General features: G+C 49.9%; 2 protein-coding genes across 6 annotated transcripts; both read left to right on the forward strand.

Annotated features, from left to right (window-relative positions):
* Nucleotides 1-312: 312 nt before the first annotated feature.
* Nucleotides 313-15,068, forward strand: NPM2 (nucleophosmin/nucleoplasmin 2). Of its 3 annotated transcripts, none has more exons than XM_027549801.1 (9): nt 313-535; nt 735-814; nt 961-1,010; nt 1,213-1,338; nt 12,020-12,110; nt 13,217-13,371; nt 13,507-13,541; nt 14,710-14,739; nt 14,862-15,068. In XM_027549801.1, the coding sequence occupies exons 2-9, from the start codon at nt 757-759 to the stop codon at nt 14,881-14,883; spliced, it is 567 nt and encodes a 188-aa protein (XP_027405602.1). In that variant the 5' UTR covers nt 313-535; nt 735-756; the 3' UTR covers nt 14,884-15,068. The 3 variants fall into 3 exon arrangements, with proteins under 3 accessions (XP_027405602.1, XP_027405603.1, XP_027405601.1); XM_027549800.1 differs by having other exon boundaries at nt 315-535; nt 961-1,046; XM_027549802.1 differs by lacking the exon at nt 13,507-13,541 and having other exon boundaries at nt 314-535; nt 961-1,046.
* FGF17 (fibroblast growth factor 17) lies at nt 13,317-26,415 on the forward strand. 3 transcript variants are annotated; one of them, XM_027549797.1, is made up of 6 exons: nt 15,339-16,216; nt 20,849-20,986; nt 21,152-21,188; nt 24,134-24,311; nt 24,478-24,584; nt 25,633-26,415. In XM_027549797.1, exons 2-6 carry the CDS (start codon nt 20,952-20,954, stop codon nt 25,924-25,926), a joined length of 651 nt encoding a protein of 216 aa, XP_027405598.1. In that variant the 5' UTR covers nt 15,339-16,216; nt 20,849-20,951; the 3' UTR covers nt 25,927-26,415. The 3 variants fall into 3 exon arrangements, with proteins under 3 accessions (XP_027405600.1, XP_027405598.1, XP_027405599.1); XM_027549798.1 differs by having other exon boundaries at nt 15,341-16,216; nt 24,167-24,311; XM_027549799.1 differs by lacking the exons at nt 15,339-16,216; nt 20,849-20,986 and adding an exon at nt 13,317-13,371 and having other exon boundaries at nt 24,167-24,311.
* Nucleotides 26,416-26,636: the final 221 nt, after the last annotated feature.

Genomic DNA, 26,636 nt, shown 5'->3' on the forward strand with positions numbered 1-26,636 from the left:
AGCCCTGGGGGTCCGGCACTCTGGGCCTGGGGAGAGGGCCACACTTGGCATGGAGGGAAAGGAAACAATCAAACAAACAAGGCAAAGGAAGGGCGGACAAGGCTATGCTTCCTACCGGGTGGCAAAGCGTCTCCATGGAGGGCGCGGGCGGGCTCCCGCAGCAGGCCGCAGTCAGTCCCCATTAGTCAGGACCGCGGTTCTCACGGTACGGTCCTAGACCCGCAACATCCACCTCACCTGGGCACCTGTTTAGAAATGCTAATTTTCTGGATTCCTCCGTAGGAAACGGTGGAGGTGGGGCCTAGCGCTTGTTATTTTAACAAGCTCTCCAGGTGCTTCTCAGGCTCCAAGGGGAGGAAAGAGTGGAAGAACGGGATGGGGGCTGATTATACCCCTCCCGTGGCCCCTTCCCAGGCTTCATAACGACCCGCTGTGGGCCGGGCCCTCAGGTGAGGCCGCGATAAGGCCGGAGTAAGGAAGCCAGAGAGGGAAGCGATCTGAGGAGGAGGCGATGAAGTGACTGGAGTTAGGGACGGTGAGCTGGAGGAGAGGTTGCGAGAGGGCTCGGTCCCGCGGTAGGGTGGACCTGAGGCCGAGCACCGAGCCGCCTTCCCCGCAGGTGCCGGGCGCTCCACCTCGGGGTGCTGGGAGGGCCGGCGGGGCAACCCTTTCGCACGGGGCGCTCCGCGCGGGGGTCTCCAGCCAGGGGATTGTAATGGGCCTTTCCTCGGCAGCTGCTCGGCCCCCGCCCGCATCATGAATCGCAGTCCCATTAGTAGCACCTCCGAAAAGGAGACACTAAGCCTGCTCTGGGGTGAGTGAGGCCCCAGGGTGTCCTCGGAGCAGCGGGCGTCCTGGTGGCGGGGGAATGTCTTGGGGGTAAGAGAGAGGGCTGGAGGGAGAGAGAGGACGCCTCTCTGGAGCCCGCCCTCCGCCATCTGTCTCCGTCTCCCTTCGCAGGCTGTGAACTAAACCAGGAGCGGCCGACTTGGACCTTCAAACCCCAAAAGGTGGGGAAGCAGGACTGTGTGCTGTTGCTCAGTACGGTGGGTACCGCTCTTCCGAGGAGGGGAGAAAGGGTGGGACAGGGAGGAGCCAGACACGCAGGAGCAGGTGGCATTGCCTGGTCCCCACAGCTGGAGCCAGGCTTCCCTCCTCCGCCCTCGCCCTGGGGGTGAGGAGGCGCCCTGCCCCTTTTCCCACCCCGCTCAGATTTCCCTGGGGGAGAAAGCCAAAGAGGAGGTGAACGTCGTGGAGATCCTGCCCTCGGCAAGCCCGGACGACAAGAAGAGGAGGCCCCTCACCCTGGCCTCGCTTCGGGCCTCGGTGCTCCCCATGGTGAGCTTCCCCGAGGGCCTAGGAAACCCTGGCTCCAGCCCGCGGAGGCCCTGCTCAGGCCTCACCCCTTGTGTGCAGACGTACACAAAGGTGAGGTACAGGCTCCTGCAGACCTACGGTCGGTGCCGGAGAGAAATACTTTTTGTTGTTTAGTCGCTAAATCGTGTCCCATTTATGTGACCCCATGGACTGTATGTAGCCCACTGGAATTCCCAGGCAAGAATACTGGAGTGGGTTGCCATTTCCTTCTCCAGGGCATCTTCCCAACCCAGGGATCAAACCTGTGTCTCCTGCATTGGCAGGTGAATTCTATACCCATGAGCCACCTGGAAGGCCCTAGAGAGGCATATAGCCCAGCACTAAAAGCCTGGACTCAGGAGCAGGGAGCCAGGTTTCCATCCTAGTCCACTCCCTTTTAGGGGGGGAGAGGGGTGCTGTGCGCATTGAGTCCTAACCACTTGACAGCCAGGGAATTCTAGTCCACTCTTCACTAGTTGTGTGACTTTGGGCAAGTTAAATAACTTTTCTTCAAATCCCATTTTTCAACTGTTTACTGCTGGTGATCGTATACTGTTGGTAATTTACACACTGTTTATGTATCCAGAAATCCTCACTTCTGGTCATTTGAGTTTTCTGTGTAGATCTTTGTGAATAATGGCAGTTTTTGTATTTGTTTTTTTTAATCTGGTACACGGGCTAGGACCTCCAGTATAATAATGGATAAAATGATAATGGTAGATATCCTTGTTTCATTCCTTTAAAAAGGAATGCTTCTCACATTTCTCCATTCAGTATCAAGTATGTGCTAGATACCCTTTGTCAGGTTAAGAAAGTCTCTGTCTAATCCTACTCTATTTTGAAAAATTGACTTTTCTTCTTTTTAATCATGATTGGTTATCGAAAGTGTTTCTATTCATATGATTAGGGCACTCTCTCCTTTAATCTGTTAATGTAGTAAATTATAGTAATAGAATAATATTAAACCAACTTTGCATTCCTGAGATAAACATTACTGATTGTATTATAAACTTCTAGATTTGCTGTGTTAATAAGACACTTTTTTAAAACTTACACATACTCATAAGTGAGCTTGGCGTATAATAAATTATCTTCTTTGAATGTCAAAGCATGTTAGCCTTATGAACAGAGGCATGAAGTGTTCCCTTCTTCTCTGTGGACAACAGTGATTTGAAGACCAGGGTTATCTGCCCTTAAAGATCTGGGAGGTTGATGTGTAAAACTGCCCTTAAACCTATTTTTTTCTCTATCAAGATCTCCCTAGATCTATCCATTCCCATAGTTTTACAGACCACCTATACAAATGAAACTTGGAAATTTATCCTGTAAACCCAGCCTCTCTCGTGCTCCAGATACTCTGTCCAGCTCAATACGTTAACAGTTATCTGATAGTTATCCCTGGTGGGTCAGCCAGTAAAGAATCTGCCTGCAATGCAGGAGACCCGGGTTCGATTCCTGAGTCAGGAAGATCCCCTAGAGAAGGAAATAGCTACCCACACCAGTGTTCTTGCCTGGGAAAATTTATGGATAGAGGAGCCTAGTGGGCTATAGTCCATGAGGTCGCAAAGAGTTGGGCACAACTGAGCAACTAACACTTCAATAGATATCACAAACTTAACCTATTAAATCCAAATTCTTAATTTTTATGTATGACCTCTTCCCCCATCCCCAAATCTGATATCCTCCCAGTAAATAGCTATTTAGAGTAGCCATAGCTAGGACTTCAGAAAACTATATTGAATAAAAGTGGTGAGAGTGGACATCCTTGTCTTGTTCCCGATCTTAGAGGAAATGCTTCCAGCTTTTCACCATTGAGTATGATGTTAGCTGTAGGTTCAGAAATGGTATTTTAAATTTTTATTTTATTGTTCAGTACTAGCATATAGTTATATAAGTGGCTTTTGTACTAACTGACCTTGCTAAATTTGCATATTAGTCCTAACAGCTTTTTATGAGGCCACCGAATTTGCTATGTGCTTATTCATGCCATCTGTGAATAAAAGCAGTTTAACATCTTCATTTTCTATCTCTATACCTGGCATTTCTTTTTCTTGTCTTACTTCACTGACTAGGACAGCAAGTACAGTGATGAATAAAAGTGGTAAGAGCAGGACTTTCCTTGCCTTTTTCCAGAGGGCAAGTATTCAGTCTTTTACCATTCGGACAGATAAAAGATTTTTGTAGATACCCTGTGTTAGGTTTAACAGTTGTATTAGTCTTTTTCAAGACCCAGATCTTGGCTTCATCAGTCTTTCTCTATTGTTTATCCATTTTTGTATTTAATCTATCTGTTGTTAATTTCTTTCTTCTGTTTTAATTTGATCTTTTTCTGGTTTCTTACAGCATAATCTTATATTATTCATTATGAATCTTATATTATTTTTTAGACCTTTTTTGGATATAAGCATTTCATGCTGTGATTTCCTTCTGAGCATCTTTCTGGCTTCATCCTACCAATTTTGCTAAGAATATTCATTTTAATTTAGTTCAAATTATTTTCTAGTTTTATTCTTCACTCCCTGGGGTACTTAGAAGTATGTTTGCTTTTTAATTGCCAAATAATTAGAGATTTTCCATTATTCATTCTTTAATTGATTTCTATTTTAATTTGATTGTGGTATGAAAATATACGTTATTCGATTTCCATCTAAATAGGGTTGTGACTTATTTTATGGCCCCTAATATATTCTGTCTTGGTGAATACTTATTTATACTTGAAGGACATGTGTTCTCCTGTGGTTGGGTATATTGCGATGTAAATGTTGATTATAATCATCATGTTGGTTGATGATTTTGTGTGAGCCTTCTATATCCTTACTCATTTTCTGTCCACTTGATCTCTTAGTTCCTGAAAGAGGAATATTGAAGACTTCAACAACAATTGTGTCTTTTTTCTATTTCTCTTTTTGATTATCAGTTTTGTTCCATATATTTTGAAACTCTTTTGTTAGGTACATCCTAATACATTCTGTGTTTCTAAGATTATTAAATCCTTTTGGTTAATTGATCCATTTATCATTATGAAATGTTCCCTTTTTCCCTGACAAATATTTTGAAGTCTACTTAGTCTGATTAATATAGTCAGTCTAGCTCTCTATATTAGTGTTTGTGTATTTTTCCTATTCTTTTATTTTGTTATTTTACTGAAACCTCTGTATCTGTATGTATAAATTGGATTTCTTTTCTATAACAGATAATTGAGTTTTACCTTTTGTTTTTTTTATACTTTGATCATCTGACTTTTAGAGCATTTGCAAACTTTTGAGCATTATTTCTTCATATATTTTTTTTCTGTTCCATCTCCTCCCTCATCTCTACTGAGGAATCCAATTATCAATACCTGCCCCACACTTCATTTCACTCTGTGTTCTTAAAGTATTTTTCCTGTGTATTTCATTTTGGATCAGTTCAGTCCAGTCGCTCAGTTGTGTCAGACTCTTTGCAACCCCATGAATCGCAGCACGCCAGGCCTCCCTGTCCATCACCAACTCCCGGAGTTCACTCAGACTCACGTCCATCTAGTCAGTGATGCCATCCAGCCATCTCATTCTCTGTCGCCCCCTTCTCCTCCTGCCCCCAATCCCTCCCAGCATCAGAGTCTTTTCCCATGAGTTTTGGGTAGTCTTTATTTCATTTTGGATAGTCTTTATTCAATGTCATTTTTCTTTTCTTACACAGTACCTAATTTGCCGTTAATCTCATTAGTGTATTTTCATCTAATTAGATGATAAATCCACAGATCTAAGAAATTCTATGAACCACAGTGTGTCTTATAATCAAATTGTTCAAAACCAGTGATAAGGAGAAAAATCTTAAAAGCAGCCAGAGTTAAAAAGGCATCTCACGCAGGGGAACGAAGACAAGGATGTGAGTAGATTTCTCCAAATAATGCAAGCTAGAGGACAATGGGAAAATATTTTCAAGTGTTTGATCTTAACTATCTGTTATTATATTCCTCTTTTTAAAATTGTTAGTAGTGCTTATCATCTTTCCTTTTTTCCCTTCGTTTCAATCACTGGGTATTATCCTTTTTTTCCTTTTCGAAGAATAAGCTTTTGATTTTGTTGATTGTTTTCCATTGTTTCCTTATTTTCTATTTCATTAATTTCTCTGGTTATCTGATTTTTGGCTTGCTTTGTTCCTTTTTCTTACTTCCTGAGTTAGCTATTTAGTCCATTCATGTTCTAGCTTATTTTTTCCAAGTACATTTTGTTTATTTATTTTGAATACTATAAATTTCCCTCTGAAGATTTTTTAACTGCATCGTTTAATTTGTGTTTTGTGATATTTTCACTATTTTATTTTAAATGTTTTCTGATTTCCATTATGATTCTTTTTTGTTTTGTTGGGGTTTTTTGTTTGTTTTGCCCATGCCTCAAAACTTTCGGAATCTTAGTTCCCTGACCAGAGATCAAACCCACACCCCCTGCAGTGGAAGCATGGAGTCTTAACCACTGGACTGCCAGGGAATTCCCCCCGTTACAATTTCTTATTTGATGCATGAGTTACTTAGAATTTTTAATTCCCAAAGATATATATATATACATATATATATATATGTATATATATAAATTCTGTGGTATTTGAAACTTGATTTGTGGTCTTACTACAAGGTAGTATTATAGGATTATATGTATGTCCATTAAATCAAGCTTATATAGTCAAACCTATATATTTTTTTTCTCCTTGATCTGTTGATTACCAAAAGAAACGTGTTAAAACTTCCTACTGTGATTGTGAAGTTTCAGTAGATTCTTCTCATAATTTTGTTTACTTTGTATATGCTTATTCTTCAATTGAAAAAATTTTTAGATAATTACAGATTCACATGCATTTATAAGAAAAGATACTGAGAGATCCCTGTATGTTTTGCCCAGTTTTCTCCAGTGGTAACATTTTACAAAACTGTAATATAATGTCAGAGCCAAGATATTGACGTTGATACAATGCATGGGTATTGTTCTATACTACTTTATCACCTGAGTTTCTTTTTTTTAATTTTATCTGTCTATTTTGGCTTCACTGGGTCTTTGTTGCTGCGTGGGCTTTTCTCCAGTTGCAGTGAGTGGGGTTACTCTCTAGTAATGGTGCACAGGCTTCTCATTGCCATGGCTTCTCTTGTTGCAGAGAAGCCTGGGGTGCACAGGCTTTACCCTAGGTAGTTCAGCTCTTGGGCCGTAAAGCACAGGCTCAATAGTTGTGGCCCACAGGCTTAGTTGCTCTGCAGCATGTGGGATCTTCCTGGACCAGGGATCAAACCTGTGTCTCCTGCATTGTCAGGAAGGACTCTTCACCACTAAGTCACCAGGAAGCCCTCACCTAAGTTTTATATCCACTATCGTAGCCAAGATACAGATATCATAGCCAAGTTTCAACAGCCCAGAGATCCCTCATGTTTTCCCTTTATAACCACACTCACCTGTCTCCTGTTTCCTCACCCACCCTCAATCCTGGCAACCACCAGGATTTCTAAAATATGGCCATTGAAACATAATCAGACATATGTAACTTCTTAAGAACTGGGTTGGGTTATCCCCCCTCCTCAGCATATTTCCTGGAGATTCATCCAAGTTGTGTGGTATTTTTTATTGCTGACTGGTATTCCATGGTACAGAAGTACCACAGCTCAACCAGTCATCTGTGGAAAAACTAGTCTAATTCCAGTTTGGGGCTCTTAAAAATAAAGCTTCTATGAACATTTGTATATAGGTTCTTATATAAGCCTGTTTCCATTTTTTCCTGGGATAAAAGTCCAGGAGTGCAATTGCTGGGTCATATGGGGTGGTTGCACATGTAATTTCTTAAAACTGCCCAACTGTTTTATAAAGTGACTGTACCATTTTGCATTTCTACCAGCAACGCATGAGTGACTGAGTTTCTCTGCATCCTTACTGACATTCATGTTGTCACTATCTCTTATTTTAACCATTCCAATATGTGGGCTTCCCAGGTGGCAAAGAACCTGCCTGCCAATGCAGGAGACACAAGAGACATGGGTTCAGATCCCTGGGTTGGAAAGATCCCCAGGAGGAGGGCGTGGCAATCCACTTCAGTATTCTTGCCTGGAGAATCTCGTGGATGGAGGAGCTTGGTGGGCTACAGTCCATAAGTGTGCACAGAGTCAGATACAACTGAAGCGATTTAGCGTGCAATATGTGTGTAGTTATGTCTCATTGTACTTTGATCGCATTTCCTGATGGCTAATGACGTTGATGGTCTTTTCATGCAGTTTTTGCCATCTGTATGTTCAGTTAAATGTTCATGTCTTTTGTTCATTTTCTAATTGTATCGTTACTGTTGAGTTTTGCTAATTCTTTACATACTGTAGACCCTAATCATTTGTCAAATACATGGCTTGCAAATATTTTCTCCCCAGGTTACAACTTGTCTTTTCATCCTCTTCATGCAAACTTTTACAGAATAAAAGTTTTTAATTTTGATAGGGCCCATTGTATTAATTTTCCCTTTTATGATTTTTGATGTTAAGTCTAAGAATGCTTTACCTAGTTTGAGATCATGAAGGTTTTCCATGCTTTTTGTCCAAAAGTCTTACAGTTGTACGTTTTACACTAAGTCCGTGATTACTGTCACATCTGCCATGAGGTTTCGGTGAAGGTGCATTTCTTTGCCTGTGGACGTTCAATTGCTCCAGCTCCATTTGTCAGAAAAGCTTCCTCCCTTTCATTGATTTCGCACTTCTGTCAAAAAGGTTGCAAGTATTTGTGTGGATCTATTTCTAGGTCTTATGTTCTCTTGGTGTCTGTGTCTATCCCTCTAATATCACACTGTCTTGATTACTGTAGTTTTATGTATGTCCAGACTATGTTGATGCATATAATTTACAGGCTTATCTTTCTTGTAAAATTGTTACCTTCCTTGTATAATTGAAAATATTTTCCTCATCTAATTCTTTTCTTTATGTGGTGATCTTCTTTATCCCTAAAATGCTTATGGAATTAAAGCCTGTATTGTTGTTGTTGTTCCGTTGCTAAATCATGTCCAATTCTGCCACTCCATGGATTGCACCATGTCAGGCTTCCCTATCCTTCACTATCTTCCCAACTTTGCTCAAACTCATGTCCATTGAGTCAGTGATGTTATCTAATCATCTCATCCTCTGCCGCCCCTTCTCCTCTTGTCCTGAATCTTTCCCAGCATTAAGGTCTTTTCCAAAGAGTCAGCTCTACCAGGAAGAGAACCCTCACCAGAAACTGAAGTGGTCAGCACCTTGACCTTCCCCTTTAAGACTGTGAGAAAAAAAATTTCTGTTGTCTAAGCCCCACCCAGCCTATGGTATTGGGTTGACCAAAAATTTAGTTTGTTTTTTTTTCCATAAGATGTAAAAAACAAAACAAAACAAAGAGTCAGCTCTTTGCATCAGGTGGTCAAAGTATTGGAGCTTCAGTATCAGTCGTTCCAATCAATATTCAGGGTTGGTTTCCTTTAGGATTGACTGGTTTAATCTCCATGCTGTGCGAGGGACTCTCAAGAGTCTCCTCCAACACCACAAAGTCTGTATTGTCTGATAATTATTTTGCTTCCCGGGTACCATTAAAACATTGACAATGTCATTCCATTCTTCTGATTTCTGATCTTGCTGTTGAAATCCTCAGTCTGTCTGATTATTGTTTCTTTTTTGAAGATGTGTCCTCTCTAGTTGATGTTAAGATCATCTCTCTGTTCTTATGTGTCATTTCACCATGATATGTTCAGGTGTGGGTTCATTTTTATTTACCTGTTCATGGCTGAGGATCTGTCTTTGATTGTTTCTGGAGAACTCTTGGTTGTTATTTCTTGGAACACTGACTCCATCCTCTCCAGTCCCTAACTCTGATTGGATGTACAGTGGACCCTGTCATCTGTCTGCCATGTTCGGTTCTTCATATTTTATTCGTCCCTCTCTCTCTCTCTCTCTCTGCTGCATACTGGGCTTTCTATCCAGCACTTCTCCAGCTTATCAATTCTTCTTTCAGCTGGTTTACTCTGCTTTTTAACCATTTGTTCACTTGATTTCAATGCATATGTTTTTTTATTTAAATTTATTTTTAATTAGAGGATAATTACTTTATTGTGTTGGTTTCTGCCATACAGTAACATGAATCAGCCATAGGTATACTATGTCCGCTCCCTCTTGAACTTCCCTCCCACCCTCCTTGCATTCTGCCCCTCTAGGTTGTCACAGAGGACCAGATTTGAGCTCCTTGTGCCATACAGCAAATTCCCACCAGCTATCTGTTTTGCAATAGTAATGTAAGTGTCAATGCTGGGCTCTCATTTCGCCCCACCCTCTGCTTCCCCCACTGTGTCCGCAGTCTGTTCTCTCTGCGTCTCCACCGCTGCCCTGCAGTATTTCAGTGCTTACGATGTCTAGAAGCTGCTTTTGGTTCTTTTTGTTTTTGTTAATATCTTGTTCTTATGGTTCTGATTCCTATTTTACATTTATATAAATATATTCCTACTTTATATTTATATTGGTTTTCATCAAACTTATCTCATGTTGCTTAGGTCGTTATTCTTTCTCAGATTCATGATTGTACTAGGCCGTCATTTTGTTTCCGTCTGGTACCTCCAGCAGCATTGTTCTTCGTGTGTTTTGTAATTTTAGATGGTGAACTCATCTTCCGGTTGGGTTTGGTTCTGTTTTCTGAAAGAATTCTGCATGAAAAGAACTCAGTCTCCCAAGAGACGGGTTTCATTTGCATCTGCCATTTGCCCCAGATATATCACAAGCCTAGGATTTTTATACAGCTCTTTTAACTTGGCAGTCACCACCAAGTAAATTCAGACTTGGTGTAAGTGAGAGGTACAACCGCAGCTCCTAGCTTCTCACAAGAGACTGTTATCTCACATAGGAGTTCTTGCTTCCCTCCTTTGATGGTGGGTCGTTCCTTGTTGGATGGCTTGGGGTCCTTCAGTCCACTCTCCTCAATCCTTTACTGAGATGTAGCCATTCGAGGATGCCAGCCTGCATGAGGGGGCTCCATTACAGCTCCCCTCTTGAGCCCAAGCCCTTTGTCTCCTGTCCACACGAGTGTTACAGCCCAAGGACGTTTTCCTCTTTTGGGAGCCTGTGCTGGGTCATCTTTCTCTAGTTGTGAATGGAGGTGGCTACTCTTGGCCATGGTGTGCGGGCTTCTCATTGCAGTGGCCTCTCTTGTTGCCACTTGGCTCTAGAGCACAGGCTCAGCATGGGCTTAGTTGTTCTGTGGCATGTGGGATCTTCCTGGACCAGGGATGGAACCAGGATGCATTGCAAGGTGGATTCTTGACCACTTGACCACCAAGGAAGACATCTTCCCTTCTGCTGCGGCATCAGCCCCTACAAGGGCTGCTCTTCTTTCTGACCATGGGGAGCCTCTTTTCTGTCTTACTGTTCAGGCAAGCAGCAAAAACATCAAATTACATTTTGTCCACCATTTCTAGGTGTTTGTGGCTGCAGAGTTTGTTTTCACTTATCTGCTCCCTATCTGAAATAGGAACTCTAATTTCTCTAAGCCTCAACTTCCTTCTCTGTAAAGTAATAGCACCTCCTTTGTGGGCTCCTTGTGAAGATTTAAATAAGATAAATGAGGTAAAATGCTTAGCATGGGGCCTGGCTCATAGTAAGAACTCAAGGAATTTAAGTATCATTATTGTTACTCTAGAAAACTTGCAAACTTTGGAAAAGTAGAAAGAAAATCAATACAGTATTGTACTGTGCTTAGTCACTCAGTCGTGTCCAACTCTGTGATCCCATGGACTATAACCTGCCAGGCTCCTCTGTCCATGGAATTCTCCAAACAAGAATTCTGGTGGGTAGCCATTCCCTTCTCCAGAGGCTTTTCCCAGCCCAGGGATCAAACCCTGGTCTCCTGCAGGTGGATTCTTTACTGTATGAGTCATCAGGGAAGCCCTTTAAGACAATAGTAAACTATAACATAACTTTGCATCTGCTTTTCTCATTCGATCAGTGCTTTAGTCAGCTTGGCTACCATCACAAAATACCAGAGTAAGTGGTTTAAACAGCAGACATTTCTTTCTCACATCTCTGGAGACTAGAAGTCTGAGATTGGGGTACCCACATGGTTGCTTTTTGATCAGGGACCTCCTCCTGGCTTGTAGATGGCCACCTTCTTTCTGTGTCCTCACACAATCCAGGGAGAAAGCAAGCTCTCTGGTCTAGCCTTCTAAGGGCACTAATCTCATGATGAGGGCCTTGCCCTTATGACCTCATCCAACCCTGATTATGTCTCAAAGGCTTCATCCTCAGTTACCATCACACTGAGGGTTAGGGGGCTTCAGTGGGAGAATTTGAGGGGATGCAGTACAGTCCATGGCTATAAGATTTCTCTGTTTAACAGCTGCCCCCTAGCTTGGAAGCCCACCTATGATCTTGGCAGGAATGAAATGATCAGATCCATGTTCTTCTCTGACAGAGTCCACCTCAACAGGGAAGGCCAGGGGGTTTGAGAGTGCAGAAGGGTTCAGGGAACCCCTGAAGTGTGTTGGGGAGGGGAGGGAATAAATCGAGTATTTCTGCCTGAGGCAAGCTCCCCCACCCCCCATCTCAGGTGCCAGGTCTCAGTACCTTGTCCTGTCTCCCCCTCCTCCCCTCGCCCTGCCCCTCTTCCTCCCCCTTCTCTGCCTCTCCTTCCCTCCCATGCCCCTCCATCTCCCCCTGCAGGTCGTTCTGGGGTTGGAGTTTTCCCCTCCAGTCACGTTCCAGCTCCGGGCTGGCTCTGGACCTGTGTTCCTCTGTGGCCAGGAACATTACAGTAAGTCCAAGCTTGGACCCTAGAAAGGTCTTCGAGTACAGTGCCCAACACAGGGACAAGGACAGATGTAAGAGGTCCTCAAACACTTGATAGATTCTTGAATGGTTAGAAAAGATTGCCAAGGCAACAGGATCACCAGCAGCCTCGACCGAAGGCGTGGGCACAGGTCTTAGCCCTGGTTCTCCTTTACCTCTCCACCACATCCTCTGTGGACCACGGACCCCTCAGCTGTAACACCAGGGAGGGTGGGGGTATACTTGGTTTCATCTTCCAAGACTAGTTGTAAGGAATACATGCCGTATTCAGGAAAAGCACTCAACATAATTCCTGGTAGCAGCACACATTTAAACATTACCTGCAATGAAGTATTGTTGTTTAGTCCCTGAGTTGTATCTGACTCTTGGTGACCCCATGGACAAAGCCCACCAGGCTCCTCTGTCCATGAGATTCTCCAGGCAAGAATACTGGAGTGGGTTGCCATTTCCTTCTCCAGGGGATCTTCCCAACCCAGGGAGCAAACTCACCTCTCCTGCATTGGCAGGCAGATTTTTTTACCACTGAGCCACCTGGGAAGTATTGAGCTGGTCAAAAGTTCCTTCAGGTTTCCTGTATGCTGTTATGGAAAAACCCAAATGAACTTTTGGCCAACCCAATGTGGAGCTGTAGCAGTACCATGGTCCCCAACAGATGGCTTTGTTTGTCACGTCCCTTTAACTGCCTTCTTCTCTGTCCAGTGGTGCCTCTTTCATCAGGGTTCTCTCCTGCTCCAAACCCCAGGCAGGTTCCACCTCCCTCAGGATCAGACCTGAGCTCCTTGGCTGCTGTGTCCCCACCCTCCCCCTCCTCCTCTCACATGCTCCTTCCTGGCATGCATCCCCTTCCTGCCACCAGAGCTGTACCTCACCCCGTTCCCCCACCCTCCTGCCACGGCCTCAGCCTCACCCACTTGAGCTGCGCTTTGTCAGGGAGGCCAGAGAGTGTCTGCGGGAGGCGGGTAGGCAAATGCTTCCCACTCCCAAACTGGGAGATCTGGGAAGGGGAGCTGGGCAGAGATCCCAGGGCCCCGAGGCCCTGCCCCATCTCCCATGCCATCACTGACATTTCAGATCGATTCTGGGAGGAAGTGGAAGAGGAGGATGACGACCTGGAGGAGGAGGAAGATGATGATGACGAAGATGAAGATATTGATATGTTCCTGGAGGAGACGCCCGTCAAACAAGTGAAGAGGCTGGCGCCCCAGAAGCAGACAAGTGCTGCCAAGGTGAGGGAGGGGTGCCCCAGGGCTCCCCAGAAACCTGGGCAGAGGCTCCAGGCAACCCCTGCCAAGTGCTCAGCCCGAGTCTTCTCTGGCCCTGGCCTCGCCCAGACTCCCCCTAATGCTCGTGTTGGTTTCCAGGAAAAAAAGGTGGAAAAAAAAGAAGAGGCAGTAAGGTAACTCTTTCCATCTATTAAATTAGCCACAATTAGTATCTCTTTTAACTGAGATACACAGTGCTTGAAAGAGAATGCTACACGTGTGTGCAGGTGTGTGGTACGCGGGGGCACGGTGGGCTGCTACTGTTGGTTGGCAGAGCCTTTTTGAAAGGATTAGCAGTTCTCTTCTGATTTCATTCCACTTATGGCAGTTCCTTCCAAAGAACCCCATCTGAAATATGGGGGAAATTATTCCCAGGTGGCTCTGCCTGCCAGTGCAGGAGATTTGAGTTCCCTCCTTGGGTCCGGAAGATCCCCTGGAGAAGGAAATAGCAACCCACTCCAGTATTCTTGCCTGGGAAATCCCATGGACAGAGGAGTCTGGAAGTCTACAGTCTATGGGGTCACAAAGAGTCCAACACAACCTAGCAGCTAAACAACATATGCACTAAGAAACTTATCACTTCATTATCCTAATAATAGTATAAAATGGAAGCATTCTAACATCCGTCTATGTAACAATTGCTTAAACTGTCACGTCTTCTCAATGGAATGCAACATAATGCCCACGAAGAATATAGCAACCTGAAAAGTGTTTATGGAATTCAGAGAACAGGATATTATTTTCATTTTATTTCACATGTTTTCAGAACAAAAAAGTTCTGAAGGGAAACAAAATTTAATATTCGTAGGAGGTAAAGAAAATTATAGGTAGTTTATTTTCATCTCTATTTGCTATATTTTGTGCAAGGTGGTTAACATCTTTTATGATAAAGAAATATTTGTGTTTTATACACAAATAAAGTAGATAGAAGTTTAAGAAGAAAAAAAAAACATCTTGTTTGAAAAGAGTCAGGAACTTCTACTGGTGGTCCAGTGGTTAAGACTCCATTCTTCCACTGCAGGGAGCACGGGTTTGATCCCTGGTTGGGGAACTAAGATCCTGCATGCTTTGTGGCACAGCCGAAAAATAATTAAAAAAAAAAAAAAAAAAATAGAGAGTTGGTCCCTGGCAGGTGACAGGTGGAGAAGTGAACCTCTAAATCACAGTCCCTGCTTCCTGTAAGTGTCCAGGGCTCAACTCTGCAGCCTGGGCTCTAGTACAAGGGCCTGAGGCTATTGGCATGGAGCTGAGTCTCTCTCTGATCCATATTCCCACTCCGTGTCCAACCCCACTCCATTCCAGACACCATCTTAAAGGGAGCCCTGCTGGAAAGTGAGTATTGCTAAGAGGCTGTCCTCCTGGGGAAGTGGGCATGGTCTCTGGGAAGGCGCTAGGATCGGGAGGGGGTGGGACACTGGAGCCCCCCTTCTCTCCTATGCCAAATCCACACCCAGACCTAAAAAGCCAGGACGTTAAAAAGAGATGAGGAGCCAGGAGCGCCTGACTGCAGTGACCAAGGGAGGGCCCGTGAGACCACCGTGCTGAGTCTGAATGTGATGGACACAATGGGGGGGGGCAACTCAAGAGCCTCTCACCCCAACTCTCGGCTGCTGCAGGAAGAGCCCTGACTCACAGTCACAATAAAGTTTGCTTTGCTAGGACCTTGTTTCTGCAGTGTCTCCCTGTCCTGAAAGTGAAGTCGCTCAGTCGTGTCAGACTCTTTGCGCCCCCATGGACTGTAGCCTATCAGGTTCCTCCGTCCATGAGATTTTCCAGGCAAGAGGGCTGGAGCGGATTGCCATTTCCTTCTCCAGGGGATCTTCCCGACCCAGGAATCGAACCTGGGTCTCCCGCGTTGCAGGCAGATGCTTTACCGTCTGAGCCACTAGGGAAGCCCTCCCTGTCCTAGCCGGCTGCAATGAGCCCACATGTCCAGCAGAGGGAGGCCTTGTGCCAGCACACCCGGGCATGCCCACACCAGCCAGCTGTGCTCTGCTCTTTACCTTCCTGTCTCTCCTTGGCATCACCCCCATCCCCACCTTTGGGGGGAAGAACCAAGTGCCTCAGTCCCTTCCCTAGCTTTGGGAGAAGGAGCTAGAGCTGGGGTGGGTCTTTCTGCGTCCATAGTCCCTTCTGGCAGGGCCTGGCTGTCCAAGATACACAACTGAGGGGTGATAGCTGCCCACCACCCCCCACCAGGAAGGGGCCAGCCTGCATCTCAAGGGCCCGGCCTAGACCTGCTCTCCCAGGTCTGCGTCCTGTTTGAGGGGAGCTGCTCACAGGGTGAAGGTCTGTGTCAGTCTGTACCTTCAAGGGAACCTCCCAAGTAGGGAGACAGGCAGGCTTCCTGAAGCCTATAGAAAGTCTCTTCCAGAAGGTGGGCATTGAACACTTTCAGCTCCCAGGCTAGCATTCCCTGAGGGCAGCAGCCAGAGCCACAAGAACAGGGCTCAGTAAATTGCTGGCTTGAGGCCAACAGAGGATTGGAAGGGGGGTGAATGACTCATTGCCTGGCTCTGGGCTTCTGCTCCCAGCAGCCTGCAGAGCCACTTTGGAGCCAGGTTCAACCATGGTGACACGCAGGTGGCTGTCCCGTTGGGGCCTACTTGCACAACCTCTCTGAGCTGCTCCCTGCCTCAAATCGGCACCCCACTGGCCAGGCTGAAGTGGACCAATGGGAAACTGGCTCTGCCCTCCCTCCCTAGGACCCCCCAAGTATGGGTCCCAGGAGGCTAGAGGTCTCTGAACACCTGCATCAGAAGGACAGGCTTCAATCTCCCTATTCAGCTTCTCTTGATGCCAGAAAGAGGTAGAGGTGGGCAGGGCTGGCGTTGTTTTTTTTGGCTGTGCTGGGTGGGTGTTCAGTGCTGTACGGACTTTTCTCTGGTTGCAGCCAGTGGAGGCTCCTCTCGTTGCCCTGCTCGGGCTTCTCCCTGCAGTGGTTTCTCTTGTTGCAGAGCGTGGGCTCTAAGGCATGTATGCTTCAGTAGTTGCTGGTCACAGGCCCTAGAGCACAGGCTCAGCAGTTGAGACACATGGGCTTAGTTGCTCTGCAGCATGTGGGATCTTTCCGGACCAGGAATCAAACCCATGTCCCCTGCATTGGCGGGCAGATTCTTCTTCACTATACCACCAGGGAAGTCCAGGGCTGGCATTCTTGCTTCTGCTTTCTACACCCCATGAGGCAGATGCGAATTTTGTCCTGCCTTCTAACAAGGGAGAACAGGGCACTGACCTCAGTCACCCAGAGTGACAGGGGACATCAGGTCTGGCTTCAGGTAGGCAGCTGGCACTGACTGTGGCCTCATGCCACCAAGATATGGGGTGGGCAAGACAACTTCCTTCAAGTGGCCTAGAGTCTAGTGGAAATGAAGAGCCAACAATGTAATTTCAATGACCAACAAGCACTGTGGAGGAAGTAGAACAGGCTAATTTCTATGGTGGGGGTAGGCTGTTTAGTTAGATCTGAGAAGGTGCCTCAAAGGAGACCATGGACAGGAAAGGGATGATGGGTACATGTGGAGCTGGCAGAAGGACATTCCCAGGAGCAGAGGGTGCAAAGGGCCAGAGGCAGAACAAGCACAGAGATATGGGCAGAAAGAAGGCTGATGTGATTGCGGTGATGACACTGTTAGCTGGGCACTGCTCTGAGTGCCTTCAGTGGATTCATGCCTTTAATCCTCACTACTCTGCCCAGAGGAGGGTATTATTAGCCCCATTTCTCAGATGTGGAAAGTGAGGTACAGAGAGGTTAACTTGCCCCAAAGTCACACAGCCAGGATTCAGGCTCAGATAGTCTGGCCCTGTTTTTAACCACCCTGTGGGTGAGAGGGAGACATGAAACTTGGAGGGCATTAGGAAGTCTCAAACTGAGAACAGGGGTTAGAGTTGAGTCCGTGCGTAACTGGAGCCCAGGACGGGCAGCTTCAGAGCTCAGTTATAGCAAAGCCCATGTTCCCCTCAGGGCCTTCTCCCCTGCTCCAGCCTCAGGCAAGTGCCCCTGTTCTCCTTTCCTCTGACTCAGCCACAGGCAGTCAACAGCTAGACTGCTGATATTTGATTTCCACGTGCTGGCTGGTGGTGGGGATCAAATAGCAAAGATGGGGGGATCTGCATTGCTGCAGAGGCCTTTGCCCTTCACCCTTCCTCAGCCCAAGCTCTTCTGTTTGTCAACAGGAAAGGGGTGGGCTGAGGTCGAGCAGGTGGTGACGAGGGGCAGGCCTGCAGGTGGCCGCCTGTCTGCACAAGCTGGGCTGCTAGTGGCAGGCGTGAGACGTCCCCGCTGGGGGGTGTTGAACTTGGCACTAGGGGATGGGATTAACCACCAGGGCCCAGGCTACTTCTCACTCCCCTTAGCACCTCCTGCCACCCCCCATAAATGTTAATGAACTCTACCCTTCTGGCCCCTCCCAGCTCCCTCGCATCAGGGGAGAAAGTCAAAGTTTAGGTAGACTCAGGCTGGACTACATAAGAGGGTCTCTGCCTCTCTCTCCCTCATTCCTGTAGCTCTTGACCCTTTGCAGGAAGTGTCCTTCCTCTTAGCTGATGTGATGGATGGTAGTTTTGACATCATCGCTTGTGGCCATTTCCTTTTGAAAAATTAGGAAGCTGAGACCAGAGAGGTGAAGGAACTTGCCACAGGTCACACAGCCTGGAACGACCTGGGCCAGGGAAGAGGGACAAAATTCAGAGGCTAGGCCTGAAAGATTCCTCACTTGGGGCCCATCACTAGGGTTCCCATGGGGTAAAGAAGCAAACAGAGTCAGAAACCAGGCCTGCAGGTGCAGAATAGGAAGGGACGAAGAACACAAACAGGCTACCCAGCAGTGCCCCAGAGTCCCTGGCACCAGCCCCCTGGCTGAGCCCCAAGGCCAAGCTTGACAGCGGGCATCTGTTACCATGGAGACCCAGGCTGGGCTGGGGGCTGGCCAGTTAGAGCAGGCCCTTCCCCCACTGACAGGAACCAGGCTCTCTGGCTCAGAGACCTTGGACCTGGATGGAACTCCTCACACCCGGCTCTCCTCACTGCCTTCCATTCCCCGAGCTTACCCCACCACCTCAGACCCCAAGTTTAAGCCTCTCCGCTCTTACCTGTGAGTCCTAGGGATTGAGGTCAGAAGAAAGTAGCTCTTAATACTCTTCCAGGGAGTAAGAGCAGGTGAGGATGAGGGCATGGCTTCCATAGAGGGAGCCGGCACCAATCACAGTGGAGAGTTAGAATCGGGATGTTGCCGTGGGAGAGACAGAGTTTAAATGGGGCCCCCAGTGATGGTGCCAATGTGGAAAATGGAAATAACCAGGGGGACTATTGGCACCTTGTCTAAGGTACTGCGCTGCTAACTAGCTGGGAGACCCTCTCTGGACCTCGCGGGTGAATGAGGAGGTGGGACCAGATGAAGAATCTCTTAAGATCCCTTCCAGTTTTGACATTCTTTCTGATTGCTTCCAGGGCTTCCCAGGTGGCACAAGTGGTAAACAGCCCACCTCTCAACACAGGAGACATAAGAGACATGGGTTCCATCCCTGGGTCGGGGGGAAGATCCCCGGAGGAGGAAATGGCAACCTCTCCAGTAACCCTCTCCAGCCTGGAGAATTTTATGGACCGAGGTGTTGGGTGGGCTACAGTCCATATGGTCACAAAGAGTTGGACACGACTGAGGTGACTGAGCACGCAAGCACGCATGCTGACTGCGTCCAACCCGGGGCACATAGTTAGAGACATCAGGGCCGGGGACAACACTGCACCACCCAGGCCAGCTCAGGCTCAACTCACCCTTGAGCCCCCAGCGGGGTGCCTGGGGTGGAGCTGGGAGTGAGCATGGAGTTGGACCCGAGGTGTCCCTGCTTGTTGGTGAGTGGGGAGGGGTGGCAGACAACTTTGTGGATTGTTCCAGCTCAGGAAGGTGAGAAGGAGGCCTGAAGGTGAGAGTTTCTCCCTCTGCCTCATCTCTTTAGGTAAATAAATCCCCAGCCAGCACTTCCCCTTCTCTTCCCAACCTGGGGGCACTGTGACTTCCAGGGAGCCTAGAGCTGAAGTGTGAGCTTCCCCCAGAGATGCCCCCTAAGCACTAGCCCCCTCCCACAGCCACCATCAGCCAACTTCTGCAGGGAAGGAACCCTGGTGTAGAGTCCCTGCTCATCAGCTTCCAGGACCGGGGATATTGGGTCATCTTGAATGGGTGCTGTGCTGGGCCGGGAGGGCGTGGACACAGTAGAAAGAATGCATGTGGAAGAGAAAGAGCAGGGACTTTGGAAACCTGACCACATCATTTGCTAGATGGGTATGTGGATGCATGTTAGTCGCTCAGTCATGTCTGACTCTGAGACCCCATGAACTGTAGCCCACTGAGCTTCTCTATCCATGGGATTTCCCAAGAAAGAATACTGGAGTGAGTTGCCATTTCCTTCTTCAGGGGATCTTCCCAACCCAGGGATTGAACATGGGTATCCTGCAGTGCAGGCAGATTCTTCACCATCTGAGCCACCAGGGACTAGCTGGGTGATCCTGAACAAATGACCTATCCCTGTGCCTCAGTTTTCTCACCTGCAGAATGGGGTGATACTTGGCATGGTACTGGGCAGTGTGGGACCACTGGGAGGTTGCTGGGCACTTTATCCCAGACAGCTGCTGGGGGATGAGAGGAGGAGGCAACAGGCTCCTCTCAGCTCCCAGAGGCACTAGAGATGGCTTCTGGCCTGGGGGGAATGCCAACTGGGGCCCAGAAAATATATCTCTGGCTTCTGCTTAAGCGTGCCCATCTCACTGGGTCCTCTAACATCCCGAGGCATCACTGTGCCCATCTCTCAGAGGAAACTGCGGAGACCCAGAGGCAAGTGGCTGATGCCTGCTCTCCTCCAGGGGATCCACCCAGAGCCCCAGCTGTGCGGTCTCCCTGCCCCTGGCTCCCAAGTTGGAGCACCCCCTATTTGCTGCTAGTCTGGAGAGCCTTAACCCCTCCTTCCCCGTGACCAGACAGCAGATAGGGGGAGCAAGGGGTGACAGAGGCAGTGGAAGCGCCTAGCCAAGCCCACCTCCTGCCCCCTGGAGGGAGGTTCCTCCTTTTAAGGCTGCTCCTGGTAATTTCCACCCAGAGAGCCAGAATCAGCGACCCCAGGCCTGGACTGATTGATACCTGTGGCTCACCCTTGGGGAGGTGGGCCAGGAGGAGGAGAGAGGAGGAGGGGCCCTGCCGTTGAGGTCCTTGAGGGTCTGGAACAACGCAGGAGCCTGTCTGCCTGATCCAGGAGCCCCCATCAGCTCCATCCTCTGCGCTTGGGTAGCCCCCCCAGAGGCTGGCAGCGCCCCGCCAGTGGCTGCTTTGCAGGGAAGGTGGACTCCTCACACCTCAGTCTCCCAATTATACCCTCCTCCCCCTCCCCTCTCCGCCCCTCTCTCCTCCTCCCCTCCCTCTCCTCTTCTCCACTGAAAACCTGTGGCTAGAAGAGACCTTGGCTTCTCTGGGACTCTGCCCCTGGGGACTGCCCACATCTGCTCCTGACTTTGGGGGCAGGAGGGCAAACGGCCCCAAGAAATCTCTCCGGCAATGGGAGCCGCCCGCTTGCTGCCCAACCTCACACTGTAAGTGCACTGCTCTCGACCCCGCTGTCTTGTTGCCATTTCCAGCCTTGGGGGCAGACTTAATGGTCCCGGGACTGCCACGAGGACTGCGGGGTGGGCACCTGGTGTACCCTTGGGCTGGCTGTTTTGGCACCCACAACCAGGTCCACCTTGTCTCCCACACAGGTGCCTGCAGCTGCTGATTCTCTGCTGTCAAACTCAGGTAGGTGGGCATCCCCCCACTACCCCCACCTAGCTTTTTCCCATCTCTCTCACCCTACCAATGCAGGGGTGGGGGTGCAGTCTCCTTTCGGTGGACAGAGGCATATCCTAGCCTCTTCCCGGTGCAGGAGTCTCTGAGGTTTGGGGGGCTGGAATGGCATGGGGTAGGAGATTTGGGGATTGACAGACGTTTTCATTTCAGCCCAGTTCCCCTGGGGTCTCTTCCGCTCCCTCCATCCCTCCATCCCTCCACACTGGGTTCCCCCTAAGGCTAAATGCACAGGGGCAGCCAAACCTGAGGGATGGAGCCTGGGAGTGGTCGGAAGAGGGCGGAGGTGATGGCTCAGGTGAGGCTTGTATCAATACTTGCAAGTTCCCCAGAAAGGACAGGTTTCCATGCAAAACCACCTGTGTGCACCACGCACCCCACCCCACTCCCACCAACACAGATGTCCTGCCAGTCATAGTCCTGGGGGGCATCTCATGGGCACTCAGAATGCCCAGCCAGGGCAGGCGACTCCTTACCTATAGGGCAATGAGGTCAAGCCCAGAGGTTTGTATGGCACAAGATTCAAGGGTTTGCTTCTCCACACCCCCCAACCCCAAGTCAGCCTCCCCCCAGCCTCAGCCCCCGTGCAAGGCTCGGTCCCTTTTTGTGATCCTCCATAAAAGTGCAGCTATTAAAATGCACTGGTCCAGAACCGCTCTGGGGAGACATCTCTTGGCTTTCCCAGGCCAGAGGCCGGCTTCCCTTCATAGCCAGTGGGGACTTTTTTTGAAGGTAAATGCCTTTTCTCTGAGCGAGGGAAAGGGGCTGCCTTTGAAGCGGTGGGGGGGTGGGAGAGAGAGAGACACCCCCCCTTTTCCTTCCCCCTTTTGCTCTAGCCCCCGTTCCAGGCCTTTTGCTTCACACATCCAGGGAGAGCAAGAAGAAAGCCCCCAGCCCAGCCAGGAGGGGGCTGGGGGTGGGCCCAACCTGTTCAGGAGGGGGAATTAGCACAATGGTGCGGCTGGCCAAGGCGTTTATGGCCTGGCTGAGGCCCCATTCAGGACTCCAGGAAGGTGGCAAAGCTGTCCTTTCCCCCTTGAAGTGCCCCCTCGCCCCCCTTGGTGGGGGGCCAGCAGGCCGGACCACAGCCATGCTTGAGGAGCCGTCTGACAAGCAGCTGTCTGCGGCAGGGGAAGGGGAGGTCCCCCACACCCCCACCCTGCAGCGGGAACATGAAAGGGACAGGCCAGGTCCCACGGGGAGAGCGACTTGTGGGCTGTGGGCTGTTGGGGGGGCGTGGGGCTGCTTTTGTGCAGGGCTAGAAGGGGGATGGGGAGAGGAGGGGGTTTTGGGGAGGGGGCCCCCTCTCTGCTCCTGACCTGGAACAGACAGACAGAAGGAGGCTGCCCGCCAAGAGGGGCGGAGGGTCTGAACCTGGGCCAGGAGGCTGGGGCTGGGGACGGGCCGGACCCCCTCCCCCTGGCACGGAAGGCAGGTCCCCCACCCCAAATGCTGGCCTCAGGTTTTCTCAGGGCCGTGGAGAAGTGGGATGGGCAGACCCTGCTCTCACGGGCTGGGGTCGTGGCAACACTCCCGGGCTGTGGGGAGCTGGGGTCTGCCCTGGGCAGTGACACACACACATGAAGGGTTAACCCTGCGCAGGTTCCCGAAGGTTCCGCTGTCAGCCTGGAGCTGCTCCCTCACCTCCCGCTTCCTCCAAGCTGATACTTCCCACCCCTTCCTCCAGGAGATACAGGCCCCTTACAAATGCGGGGGCTGGGGGGTCTAGCTCTGTCCAGATGGTTGCGATTGAGCTGGGATCAAGGTGGACTCAGGAATCGGGCATGGAAAGGCTGTCCCAGCACAGGCCAGCAGGATCCATGTGGAGAAACATTTTAGAGCTAGAGCCGGAGCTGTCAGCTGGGAAATGTCATCCAGGTGTGCACCTTGCCGGAGAGTGAGCAGGCAGGAAGTGGTCTGCTTCTCTCCCATTCAGCGCTGCAGATGGATAAGGAGAGACCAGGCTGGAGAAGGCACTTGTCCTGGCTTTGTATGGAGCACAATGCATGGTGGCAACAGCCCCTTTCCCCGCTGGGGAAGCAGTGGGAGGCAGTATCACCCCCGCCTGGCAGGCGGCCTCCCAGAACATCCCCTGGGCCCCCACTGATAGTACCTCTCTGCCTTCTTCCACGAAGGAGGCCTCTCAACCCTAGAGCAGGGAGGAATGCTGGATGGGGCAATGGCTTCTCCAAGGGCCCTGAGCACCCAGGGGGAGTGCCAGGGGAGATGGGTGTGAGCTCAGGAGTTCTTGGTTAGCAGTGTAAAGAGGTGTAAAAGAAATGCTTCCAGGGGCCCAGCAGGAGCTACAGAGAAGAGTCTTAGTGTCCCCACAATGGTCCATAGACCAGCTGCTGTGTGTGCACATACATGTGTGGGAGCGTGCACACATCTATGTGTGTGCATGTGCTAGGCATGGGCTGTGCAGAGGACTGGGGAGAAATCTGGTCACCCTGGCTAACAGAACCAAGCCCCTGACATTTTGGAAAAGGAACAAGCTCCCATCCTAGAGGAGGGCAGGGGTCTGTCACTAACCAGCTATGTGGCCCCATGCACCTCCTCCCTAGATCATGGAGATCATATAGCACCAGCTTGAAGCTTCCTTCCAGCTCCCAGGGTCACCATTCCAGACCTGAACTGTGTCCCCAAGTGTCCCTTGAGCCTGGGCAGCTACCAGTCCTCTGCTTCGGGGCAGATGAGGACCCAAGAGGTCATGATGACTGGCTTACACACTGGCCTGGGAAGGTCACGGCCAAGTGCCCCCTTCCCCCACCCCCCCTACTTCACAGGGCAAATGACCTGCCCCCACCACACTCACCTCCGCACCCCTCCCCCGGATGGACCTGCGGTGGTGTCACCCAAAGCAAATTGACACTATTTTTCCCTTGGTAACCGCAAAGGGGGAGAATCACCCGTCTCCTAATTTTAACCAGTACGTGAGGGACCAGGGCGCCATGACTGACCAGCTGAGCCGGCGGCAGATCCGTGAGTACCAGCTCTACAGCCGGACCAGCGGCAAGCATGTGCAGGTTACCGGGCGTCGCATCTCCGCCACCGCCGAGGACGGCAACAAGTTCGGTGAGACCCAGCCCTCCTGGGAGGCCACCCACACCCCTGTCTAGCCTCGCCTGCTCCAAGGGCCTCCCCATGCCCCTCACCCCCACCCAAATTCAGAAGTCAGGCCCCCTGCTGCACCCCTGGGCTGGCAGCCCCAATGGACGGAGGTTTCTCCCCCTCCCCACAGCCAAGCTCATAGTGGAGACAGACACGTTCGGAAGCCGGGTTCGCATCAAGGGGGCTGAGAGTGAGAAATACATCTGTATGAATAAGAGGGGCAAGCTCATCGGAAAGGTGAGGCCTGGGGGACAGGGAGTAACAGATGAGTCCGTCTTCCTGGGGTGAGGGCAGGCCGGGTCCCGCAGCATCCCACCACCCTCTGCTGGGCCCCACCCAGGACTGTGACTTCTGCTCTCACCCCACCATTCAGCCTCTCTCTGATCCCTTTAGTCCCTGTGGGTCTAGAAGCCCTCTGAGAACACTGGCTGATCCATAAGGATCCTTGGCTCTGGTTTATGAGGTAATTTCTCAGTATAGTGAGGAAGAATTTTAGCACCTACATCACGTGCCAGCCCTCGTGTTGAGGGCTAAGGGCTGATCAGTGTTGAGAAGGCCAGAAGTTCCCATCTTAACCCTCGCCCAAGGTAAGTGCAGTCCACAGGCTCCAAGTGGCAAAATTCATACTAACCACCTACTAGTGTAACCGCTAGTCACTCTCTCTGTAATGGTGGGTCCAGAGTTGTGCAGGGAGAATTCCATTTCCTTTTGCATCAGCCCATCCTGCATTCTGATTCTGGCTGTTCTCAAATATTTGCTTATTTTTGTCAAGTCTCAGTCTTCTCATCTGTAAAATGGGCATAGTGTCAAGATTATCTACAGAGCCAGATGGGTGGATGCCTGGTTCTTGACATGGTGTTCTACACACGTTTACCCCTTCTTTCCATCACACTGTTGCCTACCCTCCCTCCACCCACCAACACCATTCACCCAGATCGAGGACTGTTCTGCTTTAGGAGTGCCCACTGAGTATGCACTGAACTGCATAGTTACCTTGATCATTACACCCAGCTGGATAAACCAAGGCTCAGTCTGGCTACATACCTTGCTCAAGGTGTACAACTTAAAGGACAAGGTTGTATTTAAGTTCAGATCCGACATCAGCAAAGTTTGTTCCTCCCTCCACCTCTGCCTCTCCATCAAGGGTGCCCACCTCACCAGGCAGACATTCTTGGGCTCCCAGTCTCTGTGGTTCTCTCCTTGGTCCTATAACACAGGCCCATAAGGCAGACGCCAGCCAGGGTGGGCAGACAAACGTCCCTTCTCTCCTTCCTACCCCCGGCAGCCCAGCGGGAAGAGCAAAGACTGCGTGTTCACCGAGATCGTGCTGGAGAACAATTACACGGCCTTCCAGAATGCCCGGCACGAGGGCTGGTTCATGGCCTTCACACGGCAGGGTCGGCCCCGTCAGGCCTCCCGCAGCCGCCAGAACCAACGAGAAGCTCACTTCATCAAGCGCCTCTACCAGGGCCAGCTGCCTTTCCCCAACCACGCCGAGAGGCAGAAGCAGTTTGAGTTCGTGGGCTCGGCCCCTACCCGCCGGACCAAGCGCACGCGGAGGCCACAGCCCCTGACGTAGTGGGGACCGGGGCTACCGCCCCTCACTCTCGGGCTTTCCCATTCCCCTCCCTTCCTAATCCAAAGACTGGGCTGGGGGTGGGGGCCGGGGAGCCAGAGCCCCCAAGGGGGATGCTGAGGACCACCGAGCATCACAGCCACCCTCCCACCCCACCCCCGCTGGAAAGGGGCAGGACTGCCACTAACTAGGGCGGCTCCCCGAGGCCCACGCTGGAGTCTCCCCTGAGGGTGGGGCGGGCCCCCGGGAAGGAAGGTAGAAAAGTCAGGCTCCCTGAACCGAATGGGAAAGTCAGCGGATTCAAGGCTCCTCAAATTCTCCTCCCCGCGTCTCCCTCAGTCTGCCCCCAGCCTCCGAATTCCTCCTGGCCAGACGGTAGGAAGAAAAAAAAAGAGGGAGAAAAAAAAAAAAAAAGGGCTGGCCATTCTTCACATTCCACTACCCAGGCCTGCACCCCATCCCTCAACTCTCAGCCCCGGAATAAAACCATTTTCTTGCAAACAGGTTATCTGAAGGGGCGCGGGGGAACGGCAAAACTGAACTGGGGACAAACTGGGACAAACTTCTCTCCGAGAGGAGAGGAGGAGAGCGCACAGGCCCGGGCGTGGTGCGACAGGTGGAGGCCGGCTGGGCCCCACACGTCCCCGCAGGGGCAGGGGACACGGACAGGGGCAGCCAAGAGGGAGGGATGGCCTGCAGGCCCCGCACCTCCA

Source organism: Bos indicus x Bos taurus, chromosome 8, assembly GCF_003369695.1.
Source record: "Bos indicus x Bos taurus breed Angus x Brahman F1 hybrid chromosome 8, Bos_hybrid_MaternalHap_v2.0, whole genome shotgun sequence".
Taxonomy (NCBI): domain Eukaryota; kingdom Metazoa; phylum Chordata; class Mammalia; order Artiodactyla; family Bovidae; genus Bos; species Bos indicus x Bos taurus.

Bases quoted from the DNA above. Each gene is read 5' to 3' on its own strand.
- FGF17 (XM_027549797.1), top strand. From the start codon at position 20,952: ATGGGAGCCGCCCGCTTGCTGCCCAACCTCACACT. The intron at 20,987-21,151 runs GTAAGTGCACTG...TCTCCCACACAG, and splicing joins TTGCTGCCCAACCTCACACT to GTGCCTGCAGCTGCTGATTC. The intron at 24,585-25,632 runs GTGAGGCCTGGG...TACCCCCGGCAG, and splicing joins GGGGCAAGCTCATCGGAAAG to CCCAGCGGGAAGAGCAAAGA.
- NPM2 (XM_027549800.1), top strand. From the start codon at position 757: ATGAATCGCAGTCCCATTAGTAGCACCTCCGAAAAGGAGACACTAAGC. The intron at 12,111-13,216 runs GTAAGTCCAAGC...CTGACATTTCAG, and splicing joins CTGTGGCCAGGAACATTACA to ATCGATTCTGGGAGGAAGTG. The intron at 14,740-14,861 runs GTGAGTATTGCT...ATCCACACCCAG, and splicing joins AAAGGGAGCCCTGCTGGAAA to ACCTAAAAAGCCAGGACGTT.